The following is a 17,899-nucleotide window of genomic DNA, read 5'->3' as shown; positions in this document are numbered from 1 at the left end:
TAGTACACGGTAAAACTCACAATAACAAAAGAAAGTTCCGAATATATATGTATACGTGTGTGCATGTGTGTGTATATATGTATGTGTGTGTGTGTGTATGTATGTGTGTGTGTGTGTGTGTGTGTGTGTGTGTGTGTGTATATTTTTTTTTACCATCGCGCTAAATAAACTGACAATAATAGTTGAGATGTGGCTTTCCATTTTTACAGGCTAGTGATAGTGCGCACCAATATCTAATCACAATGGCCACCACAACAACCAGATTGTGGGCAAAATCTTCCTGCTTTATTTTATGATGTTGCACTGTATCATTGTGACGAGAACATGCACTTGTTTTCTGATGTTGCTGCTGTGCAAAGTGAATTCTAACATATCCCTGGAGTCCAATAGCTGTGTTGTCATCAAGCCGCCAGAGCAAGAGCTCTCCTTAACCCAATCCCATTATCTCCAGACAGGGAGATTCACGCCGTTCAGCGGGGTCTATCTGTGGTGCAGTATTGTGATTTGACATCTTTCCAATTCTACTTTGTGTTAGTTCAGCATTTAGAGCAGTTGAATTAGATTTAACCAGGCACTAGATTTTTTTTTCAGTAAGGAGATGTAATAACTGTGATATGGTTGGATCCAAGCTCATTTTGATGATCAGAGTCTTTCGAGGTGAAGGGTTTATGTGAATAAAAGCTGGAATAGAATAGTTGGGTTGCATGCTTGCAACACACCCATCTGGCTTTTAGATAGACAGATGGATTTGCAGGGTATAGAGGGATATGGATTATGTGCAGGCAGATGAGAATAGTTTATCTTCGTGTCATTTTTGCCATTGTGGGCTGAAGGGCCTATTCCTGTGCTGTATTTTGCTATGTTCTAGTATCTGAAAGAATGCTAGAGTGTTTGCTGCTGAGTTACACAGGGCACAAATAACTTTTAAATGTGGCTAAAAATATCCATTATTTTATTTTTCTGTGCACTTGGAAATAATGAGAACATTTCTGGTGTTTGCTGATTGTTTTAATTTATATGATGCATTCTACGTACTTACTACAAGTTTGATTATTTTTTAAACTCGCAAGAGCACTTGAATGAACTCGTACAGTGGGACAGGGCTTTAAGAGTAAAACATTTGTCACCATTAAATACCCTAAAGCCATCATCAGTCTATTGAGATTATCCGAGGTCGGATACAATTATCGCTTCATTTAGTCATGTGGTATATTCAAATTCGAAGCACCTGTCAGAATATTCACAACCTTGCGGTCAAATTATATGCAAATGAAATCTGCTCCTCGTATCATACCATCACTAAGACTGCGTATCTCTACTCTATCGTTGGCTCTGTGCCAGCTCCTTGCTGATGGAACCTTCATCCCTAGTTTTGTCACCCATGTACTCTTCTATACTAATGCAATCACAGCTGGTCTTCTTCATTCCATCTTTGCAATTGAACTCTTTCAAAACACTTTCAAAACTCATTTCCCACCTGACATCATGTCACCAAACGTAGATTGACCGATCGTTTCGCGGAACACCTTCGCTCAGCCCGCCTGAACCGACCTGATCTCCTGGTTGCCGGTCACTTCTTCCCATTCCTACACAGACCTTTCTGTCCTAGGTCTCCTCCATTGTCAGAGTGAGGCTAAATGCAAATTGCAGGAACAGCATCTCATATTTCGCTTGAGCAGCTTACAGCCCAGTGGTACGAATATTGATTTCTCTCACTTCAGCTACCCCCGGCATTCCCTCTCTCTCTATCCCTCCGCCACCCAAGTCGTACTAGCTTCTCTTTTTCACCCTACAAACAGCTTACAATGGCCAGTTTCCTTTATCATCGTTACTTTTTTGCATATATTTCATTCATTGTTCTTTTTCTCTCCACATCATCGTCTATATCTCTCATTTCCCTTATCCCTAACCATTCTGAAGAAGGCTCTCGACCCGATACGACACCCATTCCTTCTCTCCGGAGATGCCGCCTGTCCTGCTAAGTTACCCCAGTTTTTTGCGTCTATCTTTGGTTTAAACCAGCATCTGCAATTCGTTCCTACACATGTCCCATTAACTAATTTCCTGCATTAAACAGTCCCTGGACTTTTTCATCTTTTCAAATCATCAGATGGTCTCATGGCTGCCTCTCTCTGAAACCAGCACTGTACCCTTGGGGATATCTGTGCCTGACTTAATTCCCCCCACCGTTGGTGACCCTATCTTCAACTCTCGAGGTCATAAGTGATTAGAGCAGAATTAGGCCATTCGGCCCATCAAGTCTACTCCGCCATTCAATCATGGCTGATCTATCTCTCCCTCCTAACCCCATTCTCCTGCCTTCTCCCCATAACCTGTGACACCCGTACTAATGAAGAAAGTTGGGCTACTCTCCCAGAAGCTCTTTGCAACTCTTTTCATTCTTCCTCCTTTATGGCAGTTCTGTAAACCTACTGATAAGATGCACTCTCTATTTACCAGCTCTGATGTCTCATGGTGTGGTTCTACCTCAGTATATTTGTTTTGGTAATTCCCTGTTCAGATTGTTGAGATGTTTTTGCTGTGCTATCTAAATTGCGATTTGTTGCTGTTGCCTTGGATGGGGTGGTACAGCGCGGCAGTGGTAGAGTTGTTGATTTACAACACCAGAGACCCGGGTTCGTTCCTGACTATGGGTGCTGTATGTATGGAGTTAGTGCATTCTCCCTGGGACCGCATGGGTTTTGTCTGGGTGCTCCGGTTTCCTCCCACATTCCAAAAACGTGCAGGTTTGTAGGTTAATTGACTTTTGTAAATTGTAACTAATGTGTAGGATAGAACTAGAATGTGGGTTATCATTGGTCGGCGTGGACTTGGCGGGCCGAAGTTTCTGTTTCCAAATGGTATTCCTGTACCTATCTATGATCTCCAGAGGTGATGCGTGGCCTGGCGATTTACTCCAGCACTTTGTGCCTTTTTATGTATCAACTATCAACTGCAGATGTTTGTTTCTACTAATACAATGATAATATCTTACTCGCTTCTCGTGGAAAATCAGCAATAATGGACACCATTACCCACCCTGTAGTCCTTTGCAATGAGGGTTTACAGTATTTACACATGTAAAGTTATCATCCCATCAACAACCTGATTACAAATCCCAATGTGGAACAGCTCTCCTGGGGTTATTGGATCACTGACACTAAACACCATTGTGGATGTATACCTCATTAAACATTAACGCCTGCTCCAATCTTAGTACCATCACACAAGATGCATTTCAGTAGTGTTCCATTGTTGTAATGAAGTGGAAAGATCATGGGCCAATAGTGTAGAATATTGCTGTATTCCTGCAATAAGTAAGTAAACTAAAGTTCAAAGCAAAAACGATTTCTTATTGCAGGAATAAAGTAATAAACTAATTTAGAGATATAGCGCGGAAACAGGCCCTTCGGCCCACCGAGTCCGTGCTGACCAGCGAACTCAGCACGCTAACACTATCCTACACACACTAGGGACATTTACAATTATACCAAGCTAATTAACCAACAAACTTGTATGTCTTTGGAGTGTCGGTGGAAACCAGAGATCCTGGAGAAAACCCACGCAGGTCACGCAGAGAATGTACAAACTTCATATCGACAACACCCGTAGTCAGAATTGAACCCAGGCCTCTGTTAGGCAGCAACCCTACCGCTGCACCACCTGCTGTACCACTAATTGTGGTATTAACCACAAATGTTGCAGAGGTCTTTCATACTGCCAAAGATCTCAAAGTACTTCACAGCAGTTTCATTGGCCTACGTGATGAAATCTTTGGAAAGGTGATGAGAGAGAGGTTTGTATGACGAGTCTAAATGGATAAATGTAAAGTAGAGAGGTGGACAATGCAAGCAGAGTCCTTGGATCATTTAGTTAGATAGACAATGGATAAGCAAGAGAGTGTTGGGTGTGGGGGGGAGGGGGGGACTGCTTTTATCTCTGAGAGCTAAATGACTGGAGGAGGTTAAAGTTGTAAATAAGGGCATTATAAATTATTTTCAATTGGGTGACATTCCTAGTTATTTTATTGATATTCTTTATGTTGAAATCAATTGCAATTCCTGCAGAAAAAAGGAGACGGTGCAGACAAAAATTAAATGTAGTCCATCTTGTATATAATATGCGTGATAGTTAAGTTTATGTGTCAGATCATTATCAATTAAGAGGTTTGTAAGATCTCCCAAGCCACAAGAATGAAGTGGGTTTTCAAGCAAGCTTTTGGAATATCTGTAAACTAGTCTTCTGCTTATTCATGTAAATCTGCCTTAATGAACGATGATGGAGGCAAGTCCATTATCTCAGAAACATTTTGTGACAAAATGAAATTAAATGAGAATGGTTTTGCTTCAATTTAATTGAAAAATGTCTTCAATTACATGACCAGTAATGTGATCTCAATCATATGCTTCCTGAGCCATGGTGAAGTGCAGTCTAAAATCAGCAGTTACTCCTTCTTTTCCATTCAATGGCTTTGCCCGTCCCTTTTCCTCCTTGCCTTCTTGTTAAGTGCTTGTCAACCAGTGAGCTTCGTTTAGTTTTGTCACGCGTATAGTGGTGCAATGAAAGACTTTTGTTGCGTGCTACCCATTCAGTGGAAAGACAACACATGAATAAAATCTAGCCATCCACAGTTTGCAGATACATGATAAAGGCAATATCGTGAATAATGTTTAGTGCAAGATAAACCCAGTAAAGTCCGATCAAAGTTAGTACGAGGGTCTCCAATGAGGTAGATAGTAGCTCAGTGAGACTATGACGACCTCCATGTACATTTTATCTCAAACGTCTGAATGAAAATAATGCAGACCACGTTATCTGTGTAAATGGGAATCCTGAGAAATCTTTCTCTTCTCATTTTTTAACATAACGTAAATGAGATTGAAGGATAATATCTCATAACATGGCAAAAGCCTAAATATTATCTCCTGCTTTGGTAAGGAATGGCAGTGTGATATTTTAAAATGCATTCTTACTTTTGTTTTACTTCTGTGGATGTTATTAAGTTTTCTTATTCAGGGCTCCCAAAACATATTTAAATTGGATTAATACTGTGTGGCTGAAATCTGATTTAAAAAAAAACTTAAAGAGATTTGCCAAGTGGACTTAATCATATAAGACCCTGAAAATAATTAAATACAAAAATAAGGAGTGGTAGAAACAAGGAACTGTAGATGCTGGTTTACAAAAAAAGACACAAAGTGCTGGAGTACAAATATTAAGGGGTTATGCCTTGGTGAGAAATCACATCTAGAGTTCAGTTCAGCCTTCTTATTTAAGGTAAGATGTTAATGTGTTATAAGCAGTCCAGGGACTGATTAGATTGATACCTAGAATGTGAGGTTATCTTTTGAGGAGATGCCAGGCTGGACATGTACCTGCCAGAGTTTAGAAATTTTGAGATATGACATGAATGATACAAATAATCCCATGAGAGGACCTAGCAGGGCAGATGTAAAGTGTTTGTTTCCTATTGCGGGAGAATCAAGAACTAAGGGTCACTGTTTAAAAGTAAGTCACCACACACTTAAGATAGAGGTGATTCATTTTCCCTCACAACTGGTCGTGAGATTGGATCTTTCTTCTGAAAGATTGGCAGAAGCAGACACTGAACATTTTTAATGCTTAGGTGGATAGATATTTAAAAAGCAAACAACTGAAAGGGTAGTGGGGTAGACAGGAATCTTAGTAGGCCGCCCTCGGTCATGACTGACCGTGGACGATGCATCCTGGTCGGATGCAAGCCTGGGCAATGTCATATGGAGGACAGGCTGTTGCCCATGCAGCACGTCCCCCCTCTCCACGTCGCCGTTACAGTTTGGCACCAGCGCCATCACAGAAGCTGCCAGAGCGAGGTTGCAGACAACGACAAACTGCCTAAGGGGCTCCGACTGGATTTTCTTGAGGTTTACTCCTGGAGCCTTTTCCATGACTGGATATGGCCACATGGCAGTCGAGGTTTTAAATCAGAGTTTTCCCTCTCCTAGATGGATTGCCTTCCCAGGCTGACGAGCCCCATCTGCCCGAGACTCGTGGGGGCGGGAACGTCTGCCTTCCCGTGCGGGTCTATAGCACCTGCCCACTAGACAGGAATAGGGCTGTGGTTTCAATCAGATCAACCATGATCTTATTAAATGGCAGTGCTGGCTCAGTGGACCTGTTACTACTCATTTGTACATTTCTATGTTATTCTTATGCATTACAAGGACATGAAGAGTAGACAATAGACAATAGGTGCAGTAGGCCATTCGGCCCTTCGAGCCAGCACCGCCATTCACTGTGATCATGGCTGATCATCCACAATCAGTACCCTGTTCCTGCCTTCTTCCCATATCCCTTGATTCCCCTATCTTTAAGAGCTCTATCCATCTCTCTCTTGAAAACATCTATAGAATTGGCCACCACTGCCTTTTGAGGCAGAGAATTCCATAGATTCACAACCCTGTGTGTGAAAAACGTTTTCCTCATCTCCATCCAAAATAGCTTATCCCTTATTCTTACACTGTGGGTTCTGGTTCTGGACTCCCCCAACATTGGGACCATGTTTCCTGTCTCTAGCGTGTCCAAACCCAAAATAATCTTGCATGTTTCAATAAGATCCCCTCTCATTCTTCTAAATTCCAGAGTAAACAAGCCCAGCTGCTCCATTCTATTAACATATGACAGTCCCGTCATCCCGGGAATTAAGTCGTCAAGTCAAGTCACTTTTATTTATATAGCACATTTAAAAAACAACTCTCGTTGGCCAAAGTACTTTACATTGGTGGAGGTACTAACGTTATACAACAATGGTTCATAGATTAAATACAAACATCACTACATACATATAGCCCTCGCTCAGAAGAATTCAAGAAAGTCTTGGGAGTAGAGATGAGTTTTAAGTCTCGATTTAAAGGAGTCGATGGAGGGGGCAGTTCTGATGGGAAGAAGGATGCTGTTCCACAGTCTAGGAGCTGCAACCGCAAAGGCGCGGTCGCCCGAGCTTATGCCTTATGTTCAGTAAACCCAAGTCGGCCGATCTGAGGGACCTGGAGGTGGTGTGGTGGGTAAGCAGACTTTTGATGTAGGTGGGGGAAAGCCCATTAAGGGCTTTGTAGACATAAAAGAGGATCTTGAAATTTATTCGGAACCGCACAGGGAGCCAGTGGAAAGAGGCCAGGATCGGGATGATGTGTCCCTTTTTTGGGTGTCAGGAATCTCGCTGCGGCATTTTGGACCAGTTGCAGGCGGGACAGGGAAGATTGGCTGATGCCAGTGTAGAGGGTGTTGCAGTAATCTAGGCGGGAGGAGATAAATGTGTGGATGATCTTTTCAAGGTCATCAAACTGGAGGAATGGAAACATAGAAACATAGAAAATAGGTGCAGGAGCAGGCCATTCGGCCCTTCGAGCCTGCGCCGCCATTCAATATGATCATGGCTGACCATCCAACTCAGTATCCTGTACCTGCCTTCTTTCCATCCCCTGATACCTTTAACTCTAAGGCATTGGCCACATCTAACTCCCTCTTAAATATAGCCAATGAACTGGCCTCAACTACCCTCTGTGGCAGAGAATTCCAGAGATTCACCACTCTCTGTGTGAAAAATGTTTTTCTCATCTCGGTCCTAAAAGATTTCCCCCTTATCTTTAAACTGTGACTCCTTGTTCTGGACTTCCCCAACATCGGGAACAATCTTCCTGCATCTAGCCTGTCCAACCCCTTAAGAATTTTGTACGTTTCTATAAGATCCCCCCTCAATATTCTAAATTCTAGCGAGTACAAACCGAGTCTATCCAGTCTTTCTTCATATGAAAGTCCTTACATCCCAGGAATCAGTCTGGTGAACCTTCTCTGTACTCCCTCTATGGCAAGAATGTATTTCCTCAGATCAGGAGACCAAAACTGTACGCAATACTCCAGGTGTGGTCTCACCAAGACCCTGTACAACTGCAGTAGAACTTCCCTGCTCCTATACTCAAATTGTTTTGCTATGAATGCTAACATACCATTCGCTTTCTTCACTGCCTGCTGCACCAGCATGCCTACTTTCAATGATTGGTGTACCATGACACCCAGGTCTTGTTGCATCTCCCCTTTTCCTAATCGGTCACCATTCAAATAAAAGTCTACTTTTCTGTTTTTTCCACCAAAGTGGATAACCTCACATTTATCCACATTATACTGCATCTGCCATGCATTTGCCCACTCACCCAGCCTATCCAAGTCACCTTGCAGCCTCCTAGCATCCTCCTCACAGCTAACACTGCCCCCCAGCTTCGTGTCATCTGCAAACTTGGAGATGTTGCATTCAATTCCCTCGTCCAAATCATTAATATATATTATAAATAGCTGGGGTACCCCACTAGTCACTGCCTGCCATTCTGAAAAGGATCCGTTTACTCCTATTCTTTGCTTCCTGTCTGCCAGCCAGTTCTCTATCCACATCAATACTGAACCTCCAATACCGTGTGAATTATTTTATTTTAGCTATCGTACGAAGCTGAAAGAAGCTAGCTTTTACCACGGCATTGATTTGTCAAATTTCAATGCTGAGTCAAATATTACGGCAAGGTTTTTGACGTGAGGTTTGAGTAGTGGGGTAAGGCTTCCAAGGCTGCCTGCTATCATTTTGATCGAGACCGAAGGGCCGAGAAGGATGACCTCAGACTTACTCGCGTTTAGTTGGAGGAAGTTCTGGGCCATCCAACACTTTATATCCTCGAGGCAGCGGATAAGTTTAAGCTGATTTGATTGGTTTTTGGCCTTCAGGGGGAGATAGAGTTGTGTATCGTCTGCGTAGCAATGGAAGGAAATGCCGTGCCTTTGAATGACTTGGCCTAAGGGGAACATCTACAGGGAGAAGACAATGGGGTCAAGGATGGAACCTTGTGGAACCCCACAGCAGAGGCTAGCTGGGGAGAAGAAATAGTTGCCTATGTTAGTTGAGAAACTCCTACCTTTGAGGTAGGAGATGAGCCAGTTCAGGGCAGTGCCACCAATACCAACCCCGTATCGGAGTCCATTAGGATGGTGTGGTCGACAGTATCAAATGCTGCGCTGAGTTTGAGAAGGAGCAGGATTGCACAGTCGCCAGAGTCAACGGTGAAATAAACCTCGTGAATCTGCCCTGCACTGCACCCCCTCAATAGCAAGAATGTCCTTCCTCAAATTTGGAGACCAAAACTGCACATATCTCCATCCTTGTACCTTAGAGGAAACCTGTCTTTGTTACAGCTGATTGTGACCTCTGCCACCACCCCCCCCCCCCCCCCCCCCCCCCCCCCTACACTGGTTGCCCACCCCGGCTTCACGCTTGTTCAGCCGCCCAGTAATCTGACTTTACTGGCTTTATCTTGCACTAAATGTTATTCATGTTATTCCCTTTATCATGTATCAGTACAGTGTGGAAGGCTCGATTGTGATCATGCATTGTCTGTCTGCTGACTGGGTTAGCACGCAACGAAACCTTTTCACTGCACGTGGTAATAAAGTAAACTCAACGCAAGTGGGAACAGAACAAACAAAAAGTGGGACATATGAGACTGCAGATGAGCAGAAACAACTTGTGGGGAACTCGGCAAGCCATGCAGTATCTTTACAGGGGAATGGACAGGTGGGTTGCCAAACAGTGTAGGTTGTCAGGACCCTCAGACCTCCCACATTGCTGAGATGTCTGTTCTTCCCCTTGTCTTAGCCGGTGGCATGTATCCCTTTGAATAAGAAGTTTGAGGGTTCAGCTTTCTCACGTGGGACTTGAGCTACTTTTAACGGTGGTGCCAAAGTGCAGATAAGAGATTGAAGCAAGGTTGTATTTTATGATCGAGCAGGATAGAAAAGACCCATTTTGAAGTAGTTCTGGAGAGTTTTCCAGTACTGTCCCGCTCAATACTAACCCACAACACTGTTAAAAATAATAAATTACCTAGCCAATGCCATTATGGGAGTTACTGAGAGCTTGCTGTGTGTAAAGAACTGCTACAGTCCCTATATTACAACAGTAACTGCATCTCAGATGTAATTCATTGCTTGTAAAGCACTTTGGAGCCTTTGTGAAAGGCATTATTTATATCTAAATCTTCCTTTTTCACTGCTGCTGTATAAATCTGCCCCAGAGCCATGTCTCTGATTTGATTCATTATAAAGAAGGACTCAATAGAGGTATATCCATTACAGTTGGCCACAGTACCTGCAGAAAAAAGGACAGAAAATTGCCCAGGACTCCTGACTACTTACTTAATGGCCACAACCACTATAACTGTGCATGGATATCAGATGAGGGTAGCCATGAAGCCTTCCATAGCCAAATAGCGTGTGAAAAATCAATTTGAATAAACTGCTAGTTAGCTTCAACAAACTTCAAGCTGAAGGTTGAAAAGGAAGTTATTTTTAAGGCATAGATTGACAGATTCTGGATTAGTTAAGGGCCTGTCCCACGAGCATGTGACTCCATGCGGCAAGCGTGACCTAAAGGGCCTGTCCCACGAGCATGCGACAAGTGCGACAAGTGCGACCAAACCAGAAGAGGGGGCCGCGCGGAGGTCGAGTCAGTGACATGAAGTTCGAGCGAAGTCCGCGCGTGACGTACGGCGTCGAGGCGGCTGTGGGCCGGCAGGCCGTTACCGCGCGGAATTTTTGAAGACAATTTTTCGGAGCCTCGAGCGATTTCAGGACCAGCTCCGCACAACTCCACAACGGCCTATTTTGATGCATTTGAGGCTCCGGCGGTCGAAGTGGGACCGGCCCCGCGAGGCCGTACGGCTCAAGCGACCACGTTGGGTCGCACTTGCCGCATGGAGTCACATGCTCGTGGTACAGGCCCTTTAGGGTGTCAGGGGAGAAGGCAGGATAATGGGATTGAGAGGGAAAGATAGATCAATCGGCCCATCAAGAATGGCAGAGTAGACTTGATGGGCCGAATGTTCTGATTCTGCTCCTATAACTTCTGAACTTATGGAAGTTGCGAGTTAACAGAGCCAAAACAGGATAACAGTGCTCCATTAATGGAACAGAAACAAGAACAGCTGACGGCTAATGCATTTCTTTCTGTGCACAGGAAGGAAAGGGTGACCTGCAGGAATGTGAGGTTGAGCTAATTAAATGAGCCCAGCTTGGTTGATGTCTTGTGGTGTGTGAGACCATCAGTGAAGGCCGGAGCATGTGTTGCTCTTTAAAGATCAATTAAGAACCATTATTAGCCAGGGAGGAGCACGGATATCCCCTTGGAGAGAAAAGAAAACCCTGCAAAGAGAGAAAATGTCATATTTGCAGAATCATCAGGGTAAAAAAAAAACACACCCTCCCTGATACCAATTTACCTTAATGGTTTGCATTCCATAATTACAGCTCACATCATGGCTTCCACCAGTTAAATAAATAGGAACTCCATGTGGATAACATAACAAGCTTAGACTAGATTTAAACAGGTAAAAAAAAACCCTGCAGAAACTGTGCAAGTAAAAGATCAAATGCATCAAAATAGGCCGTTCTATTTCTAGGGTTAACTTGACCTCTAAAATTTGAAAACAGAAGCACTTACAGAGGCCAACCATGCATTTTAGTTTTGAGTGAATAGATTGCTGATTTTCCAATTGATCCAGGAGATGGTTTGGATAAAACCCTTGATCTCTGCTCGCCACTAGGGACTTGGAGCAATAAAAAAGAACACATAATAATAATAATAATAATAATAATAATAGTAAATTTTATTTATGGGCGCCTTTCAAGAGTCTCAAGGACACCTTACAAAAATTTAGCAGGTAGAGGAAAAACATGTAAGGGGAATTAAATAAATAGTAGAGACATGACTAGTACACAAAGTAAATACAGAATTCAATACAAAACACAGTATGAGGCAATTAATGCACAGATGAAAAGGGACGGCACGTGGGGCTAAGGATAGGCAGAGGTGAAGAGATGGGTCTTGAGGCGGGACTGGAAGATGGTGAGGGACATGGAATTGCGGATCAGTTGGGGGAGGGAGTTCCAGAGCCTGGGAGCTGCTCTGGAGAAGGCTCTGTCCCCAAAACTGCGGAGGTTGAACTTGTGGATTAATAGGAGACCGGCTGATGTGGATCTGAGGGACCGTGAGGATTGGTAGGAGGAGAGGAGGTCAGTGAGATATGCGGGGGCCAGATGGTGGAGGGCTTTGTAGGTGAGGATCAGGATTTTGTAGGTGATCCAGTGGGAGATGGGAAGCCAGTGAAGTTGTTTGAGGACTGGAGTGATGTGATGCCAGGATTTGGTATGGGTGATGAGTCGGGCGGCTGCGTTCTGGACCAGTTGGAGTTGGTTGATGTAGGTGGAGCTGATGCCAAGGAGAAGTGAGTTGCAATAGTCCAGTCGGGAGGAGATGAAGGCATGGATGAAGGCCTTTCAGCAGCGGGCGGTGTGAGAGAGGGTCTGAGTTTGGCGATGTTGCGGAGATGAATGAAGGAGGTTTTAATGACATGGCGGATGTGAGGCTCAAGGGAGAGGGTGGAATCAAAGATCACGCCAAGGTTGCGGGCCTGGGGAGATGGGGAGACAGTGGTGCCGTCGATGGTGAGAGTGGGGTTATTGATTTTGCTGAGTGTGGCTTTGGAGCCTATGAGGAGGAATTCTGTCTTATCGCTGTTGAGTTTGAGGAAATTATGTTGCATCCAGGTTTTTATAGCTGACAAATAGGAGTTGATATGGGAGAGGGGGGGGTTGTGGGGGGATTTGGTGCCAAGGTAGGTCTGGGTGTCATCAGCGTAGTAGTGGAAGTCCAGATTGAAGTGGCGGAGTATCTGACCAAGGGGCAGGATGTAGATGATGAAGAGGAGGGGGCCGAGTACGGAGCCTTGGGGAACGCCTTGAGTGACTGTGGCTGTAGCAGAGGTTTGGTTGTGGAGAGAGATGAAGTGGGATCTATTAGAAAGGTAGGAACGGAGCCAGCTGAGTGCAGAGCCTTCAATGCCGAGGTCTTTGAGTCTGGTGAGCAGGATGTTATGGTTCACTGTATTGAAGGCTGTGCTCAGGTCGAGGAGGATGAGGATGTTGAGGGAACCAGTGTCAGCAGAGGTGAGGAGGTCGTTGAGGACTTTGAGGAGAGCAGTTTCTGTGCTATGGAGGGGGCGAAAGCCAGATTGGAGGGGTTCAAGTAGGTTATACGCAAGGAGGTGGGAATTAAGTTGCGACGCAACGATACGCTCCAGGGTTTTTGAAAGAAAGGGGAGGTTTGAGATTGGGTGGTAGTTAATGAGAGAGGAGGGATCAAGACCAGGTTTCTTTAAGATTGGTGTAACAGCAGCAGTTTTGAAAGTGGAGGGGACAATTCCTTGGGACAATGAGGAGTTGAAGAGATTAGTGAGGTAGGGGCAGAGGACAGGGAGGCAGGACTTCAACAGGGTAGTGGGGAGAGGGTCGAGGGAGCAGGTAGTGGGTTTGGAAGAGCTGATGAGTTTGGAGATTTCAATAGGGGTGACCAGGTCAAACTGGGAGAGGAAGCAGTGTGGAGGAGGGGTAAGGAGGTCAGTGGAGATGTTGAAAGGAGGGGCCTTGTTAGGTGGTGGAGTAGATGCTGGGGAGTCGGGTACAGGGAATAAAGATTAACCATATAACCATATAACAATTACAGCACGGAAACAGGCCATCTCGGCCCTAAAAGTCCGTGCCGAAGATTGATAGATGGTGCTGATTTTATCAGCGAAAAAGTGGAGGAATGAGTTGCAGAGATCCGGAGTAGAGGTAGGGAGAGTGTTGGCTCGAGGCTTGAGGAGGTTGCCCACTGTGGAGAAGAGGGTTCTGTGGTTTAGGCAGGGATCGGTGAATATGGAGGAGAGGTAGGCAGATTATGCAGCAATGAAAGCTGCATAATGTAGGAGCAAGTATGGGGCGTTTGGTTCTTGGCTCTGCTATTCAACAAGATCATGGCTGCTCTTCCACCTCAACCCATACTGCCCTGTCACCGTATCAATTTCCTCTAATATCCAAAAGTCTACTGAACTTGTGCTCAGAGCATCCACAACCTTCAGGGGCAGTATATTCCAAAGACGACTATTGCAGGTACTATTGCAACGTTTAAGAAACATTTGGACAGGTACATGGATGGGACAGGTTTAGATATGGGCCAAACGCAGGCATTGTACAAGACGTTTTAAACAACATGTGATTACTGTGGATGGCTGGATCGCCAACTGACTGGTTGGCATCAATGAAAAGCTTTTCACTGTACCTCGGTACACGTGACAATAAACTAAACTCAATTCTATGACCACCATTGTACAGTTCAATGTACTGAATGAAGATATTGGTCTTCATTTTCAGTCCATTGAACTGTACAATGGTGGTCATAGAATTGAGTTTAGTTTATTGTCACGTGTACCGAGGTACAGTGACAATAAACTAAACTCAATTCTATGACCACCATTGTACAGTTCAATGTACTGAATGAAGATATTGGTCTTCATTTTCAGTCCTAAATGGCCTATCCTTATTTTAATTCAGAAAGAGCTAATTTTAGGTTCTTCAACCAGTGGAAATATCCTCCCAATAAATTCTGTCAAGTCCTGTAAGAATTGTGTTTGATTCAATGAAGTCACTCCTAATTATTTTAAATGTTAGAGAATAGAGGCTTAGGCTCTTCAATCTCTCCTCAGCTATCACAGCCTCGATCCCAAGAATCAATCCAGTGAACTTTCATAACACTCCCTCAGTAACAAGGATATGTTTTTGGACAATGGCTATACATAGTATTGCAGACGTGATCTCAACAAGGCACAGTGTTGTAAAAAAGCTTTCTTTACCACTCTATCTACATGAGATTCCACTTTCAGGGAACTGTGCACAGTTATTCCCAGATCCCTATGTTCACCTACATTCTTCAATTCCCTACCATTTACCATGAGACAAAGTGTAGTTTTAAAGTGTAGACTCAACCAGGCGACTACTTTGCCAATCACTTCAGCTCGATTTGCTGTCCCACTGGATCTCCTGGTTGCTAACCATTTTACATCACCTTCCCATTTCCATACTGACCTTTCTGTGTTGGGTCTCCACCATTGACAGAGTGAGGCCAGATGCAAACTGGAGGAACAGCACAACATATTCCGCTTGGGTAGCTTACCATCCAACGGTATGAACATTGAATTCTCCAATTTTTGGTAACCGTGATGTATATGTAATATAAATGCCAGTGTCCCTTTAATATAAATGCCTGTGCCTCGTGATTGAGATCAGGTGACCTTCGAGAAGTTTCCGTGGGAGGTTCAGATTAAATCTTACTTACAAGATGTCGGACGTGTTGGCTTTGTGCTAGTCACAACAGGGCCTTACGTGGTCTCAAACATTACAGTAACTAACCTATAAACAGCACTCTTGCACCTCCCCTTTCTACTGCATCCTTCAAGCCTCTTCTACATCGGCCCATATAACCACCTTCTTACCACGGAAACCCCCCCCTCTCCTCAATTCCCCTTCCCCCTCCCCCCCTTTCCATGTACCCCATAAAAACCCTTCCCCTTCCCCAGCTACCACTCTCTGAGTAAAGAAGTTCCCCCTCATGTTACCCCTAAACTTCCCCCCCATGTCCCCTTGTTTGAATCTTCCCTACCTCCTTTTCCCCTCCCCCCCCTTCCATGATCATATTGAATGGCGGTGTGGGATCGAAGGGCCGAATGGCCTACTCCTGCACCTATTTTCTATGTTTCTATAAAGGCCAGCACACCAAAAGCTTTTTTTCCCCCCCCCCTGCATTGCTGCACAATTCATGACAAAAAAAAAATGCAAGCTTAATAATTTGCAACTCTTTATCCTTTTCGACCCTGGTGTGTTTGCTGATTAACATCCTCTACCCAAATGAAGACATACTTAGATCCTTGCATGTGGCCCATCTGAAGCTAATCACAAAAGCATAATTTTAGTTTTGGTTCAATTCAGCTGCATTATTATTGTCTTCACAGAGGTCTATGTAAAAGATTTAACGTGTGTGATTCCAAGCCATTGCTTCACACAGTGGAACATACTGTTTATTTCACCACAAGTCTGTTGCTAGGGCTTTATCCAATCACCAAAGAATGTAAATCACAAACACTTGAAACAAATCCTTTTTTTTAATAGAATATTGCTGAATCAGCATTTTTGTTTAGACTTATAAGAGATTCAGCTGAAAATTGGATTGTAAAACGGTTGATTCATAAATTAGATATTTTATCCAACACTTATAGTATTTACTACGCAAAATGATAGCTGCAGTTTGCATATTTTATAAGTTACTTGAACCAAGTGTAACCATAGACAATACAAGGAGACAGTTGACTAATCAGCATGTATATAATGACAGTCCAATGATGTCCCAAATTAGTGGTGCTCAATAGCTGATTGGAATGTCCCAGTCTGACATTGAAATCCCACATAAAATTGTTCATCTTCCACAGAGGAATTTGCTGCAAAAATCACATCAACTTTAACATTAGAACAATCAACTTATCCTCATCGAGGATAAACACAAAATGCTGGAGTGGCTCACTGGGTCAGGCAGCATCTCTGCAGAAAAGGAATAGGTAACGTTTTGGATTGATGCCCTTAGTCAGACCAATCCTCATCAAATGGAGCCATGTCTTGACGTGTGGCTTTTTGGGGGTGTTTTAGCATCAAACCTATGGCTTTGAACTATGCAGCCAGTGATAACTGGAAAAATAACTTGGAGATATCAATTGAAATCCCACACGACAAATTATAATGTGATCAATTTGACGAATCAGGAATATAATATCAGTGATCGTGATCATGAAATCATCAGTTTGTGATAAAAATCTCCTCTGATTCACGGATGGAAGTGATTCTCAGTGAAGTGGTTGACCCTCGTTTAGTTTAGTTTAGTTGATTGTCACGTGTACCAAGGTACAGTGAAAAGGTTTTTTTGTTGGGTGCTACCAGTCAGTAGAAAGACTATGCACGATTGCAATCGAGCTGCCCACAGTTTACAGATGCAGGATAAAGGGTATAACATTTAGTGCAAGATAAAGTCCAGTAAATTCCGATTCAAGATAGTCTGAGATCCTTCAATGAGGTAGTCCAAGGGTATTCAGTTCCTCTTTAGAATGGCAATATTATTTAAGGACAACTACAAACTGACCGTATAGACTATTCTTGACAGCAATATCATATATGTAATCATGTTTCTTGCCTCCAAATATAGTGGATGCTCAGCAGTGCATCATGAAAAAGCCCTTCAGTCTACAGCCACACAGTATTGTTCCACACAACCATACCTGGCACCATACTGTCATTGAGAGAGAGATAGGTAAGTGGCAGCATTATCAGTTACCTGAATGACTTTCAAACATGTCCTCCTATCTTTTTATTCCACTCCTTGAATACCGTGGGTGAGGCTTTAAAAAAAAGACAAAAGTCCTGACACTTCCAAGGGAGACGAGCTGCTGCCGAACTCAACAGCAGGACCTCACTGACATTTTGTTTTGTTTCATTTCCTGCCTGGCAGAGGACCAGATAAACTGTCTGGCCTCTGAGGATAGATGGAACGGGAGCAGCAGTAGGGAGGCAATAGTGGGGATCCTCATTGTAACACATTGAGAAGGATCCTGAGTCAACTCAGTCTGATGGGCAGGAGGGTTCTGATCACAAGCTGATCACATTATGGAGCCTCTGAAATTTGTAAAAGTGGCAAGGCATGTCTCTTTTCAAAGCAGCTTTCAGTTCTGCACACACCTGACAGAGTTAAGTCTACACATCATCATTTTCCCATTAACTCAAGGTGTAGTTTAGTTTATTGTCACGTGTACTGAGGTACAGTGAAAGGCTTTTGTTGCGTGCTAACCAGTCAACGGAAAGCCAAGACACGATTACAATCGAGCCATCCACAGAATTGGTGGCACAGAGTACGATAACCATTCTAATCTGTTTCACTGAGTGAAAAATAAACTATTGAGAAACTCAGTGG

At 43.7% G+C, this 17,899-nt stretch overlaps 1 protein-coding gene across 5 annotated transcripts in view; it reads left to right on the top strand.

Annotated features, from left to right (window-relative positions):
* The window catches only part of klf12b (Kruppel-like factor 12b), a 242,257-nt gene that overhangs the window by 178,158 nt on the left and 46,200 nt on the right, over positions 1–17,899 (top strand). For 4 of the 5 annotated variants that reach the window (XM_055636723.1, XM_055636721.1, XM_055636722.1 and 1 more), the window contains one exon: positions 17,138–17,242. The exons of the other annotated variant lie outside the window; for it this stretch is intronic. In XM_055636723.1, the coding sequence (XP_055492698.1) occupies positions 17,138–17,242 (105 nt within the window). The remainder of the gene's footprint in view (positions 1–17,137; positions 17,243–17,899) is intronic. 5 annotated transcript variants of the gene reach the window in all.

Source organism: Leucoraja erinacea, chromosome 6, assembly GCF_028641065.1.
Source record: "Leucoraja erinacea ecotype New England chromosome 6, Leri_hhj_1, whole genome shotgun sequence".
Taxonomy (NCBI): Eukaryota; Metazoa; Chordata; class Chondrichthyes; order Rajiformes; family Rajidae; genus Leucoraja; species Leucoraja erinaceus.
This window is presented reverse-complemented; position numbering and strand designations above follow the sequence as displayed.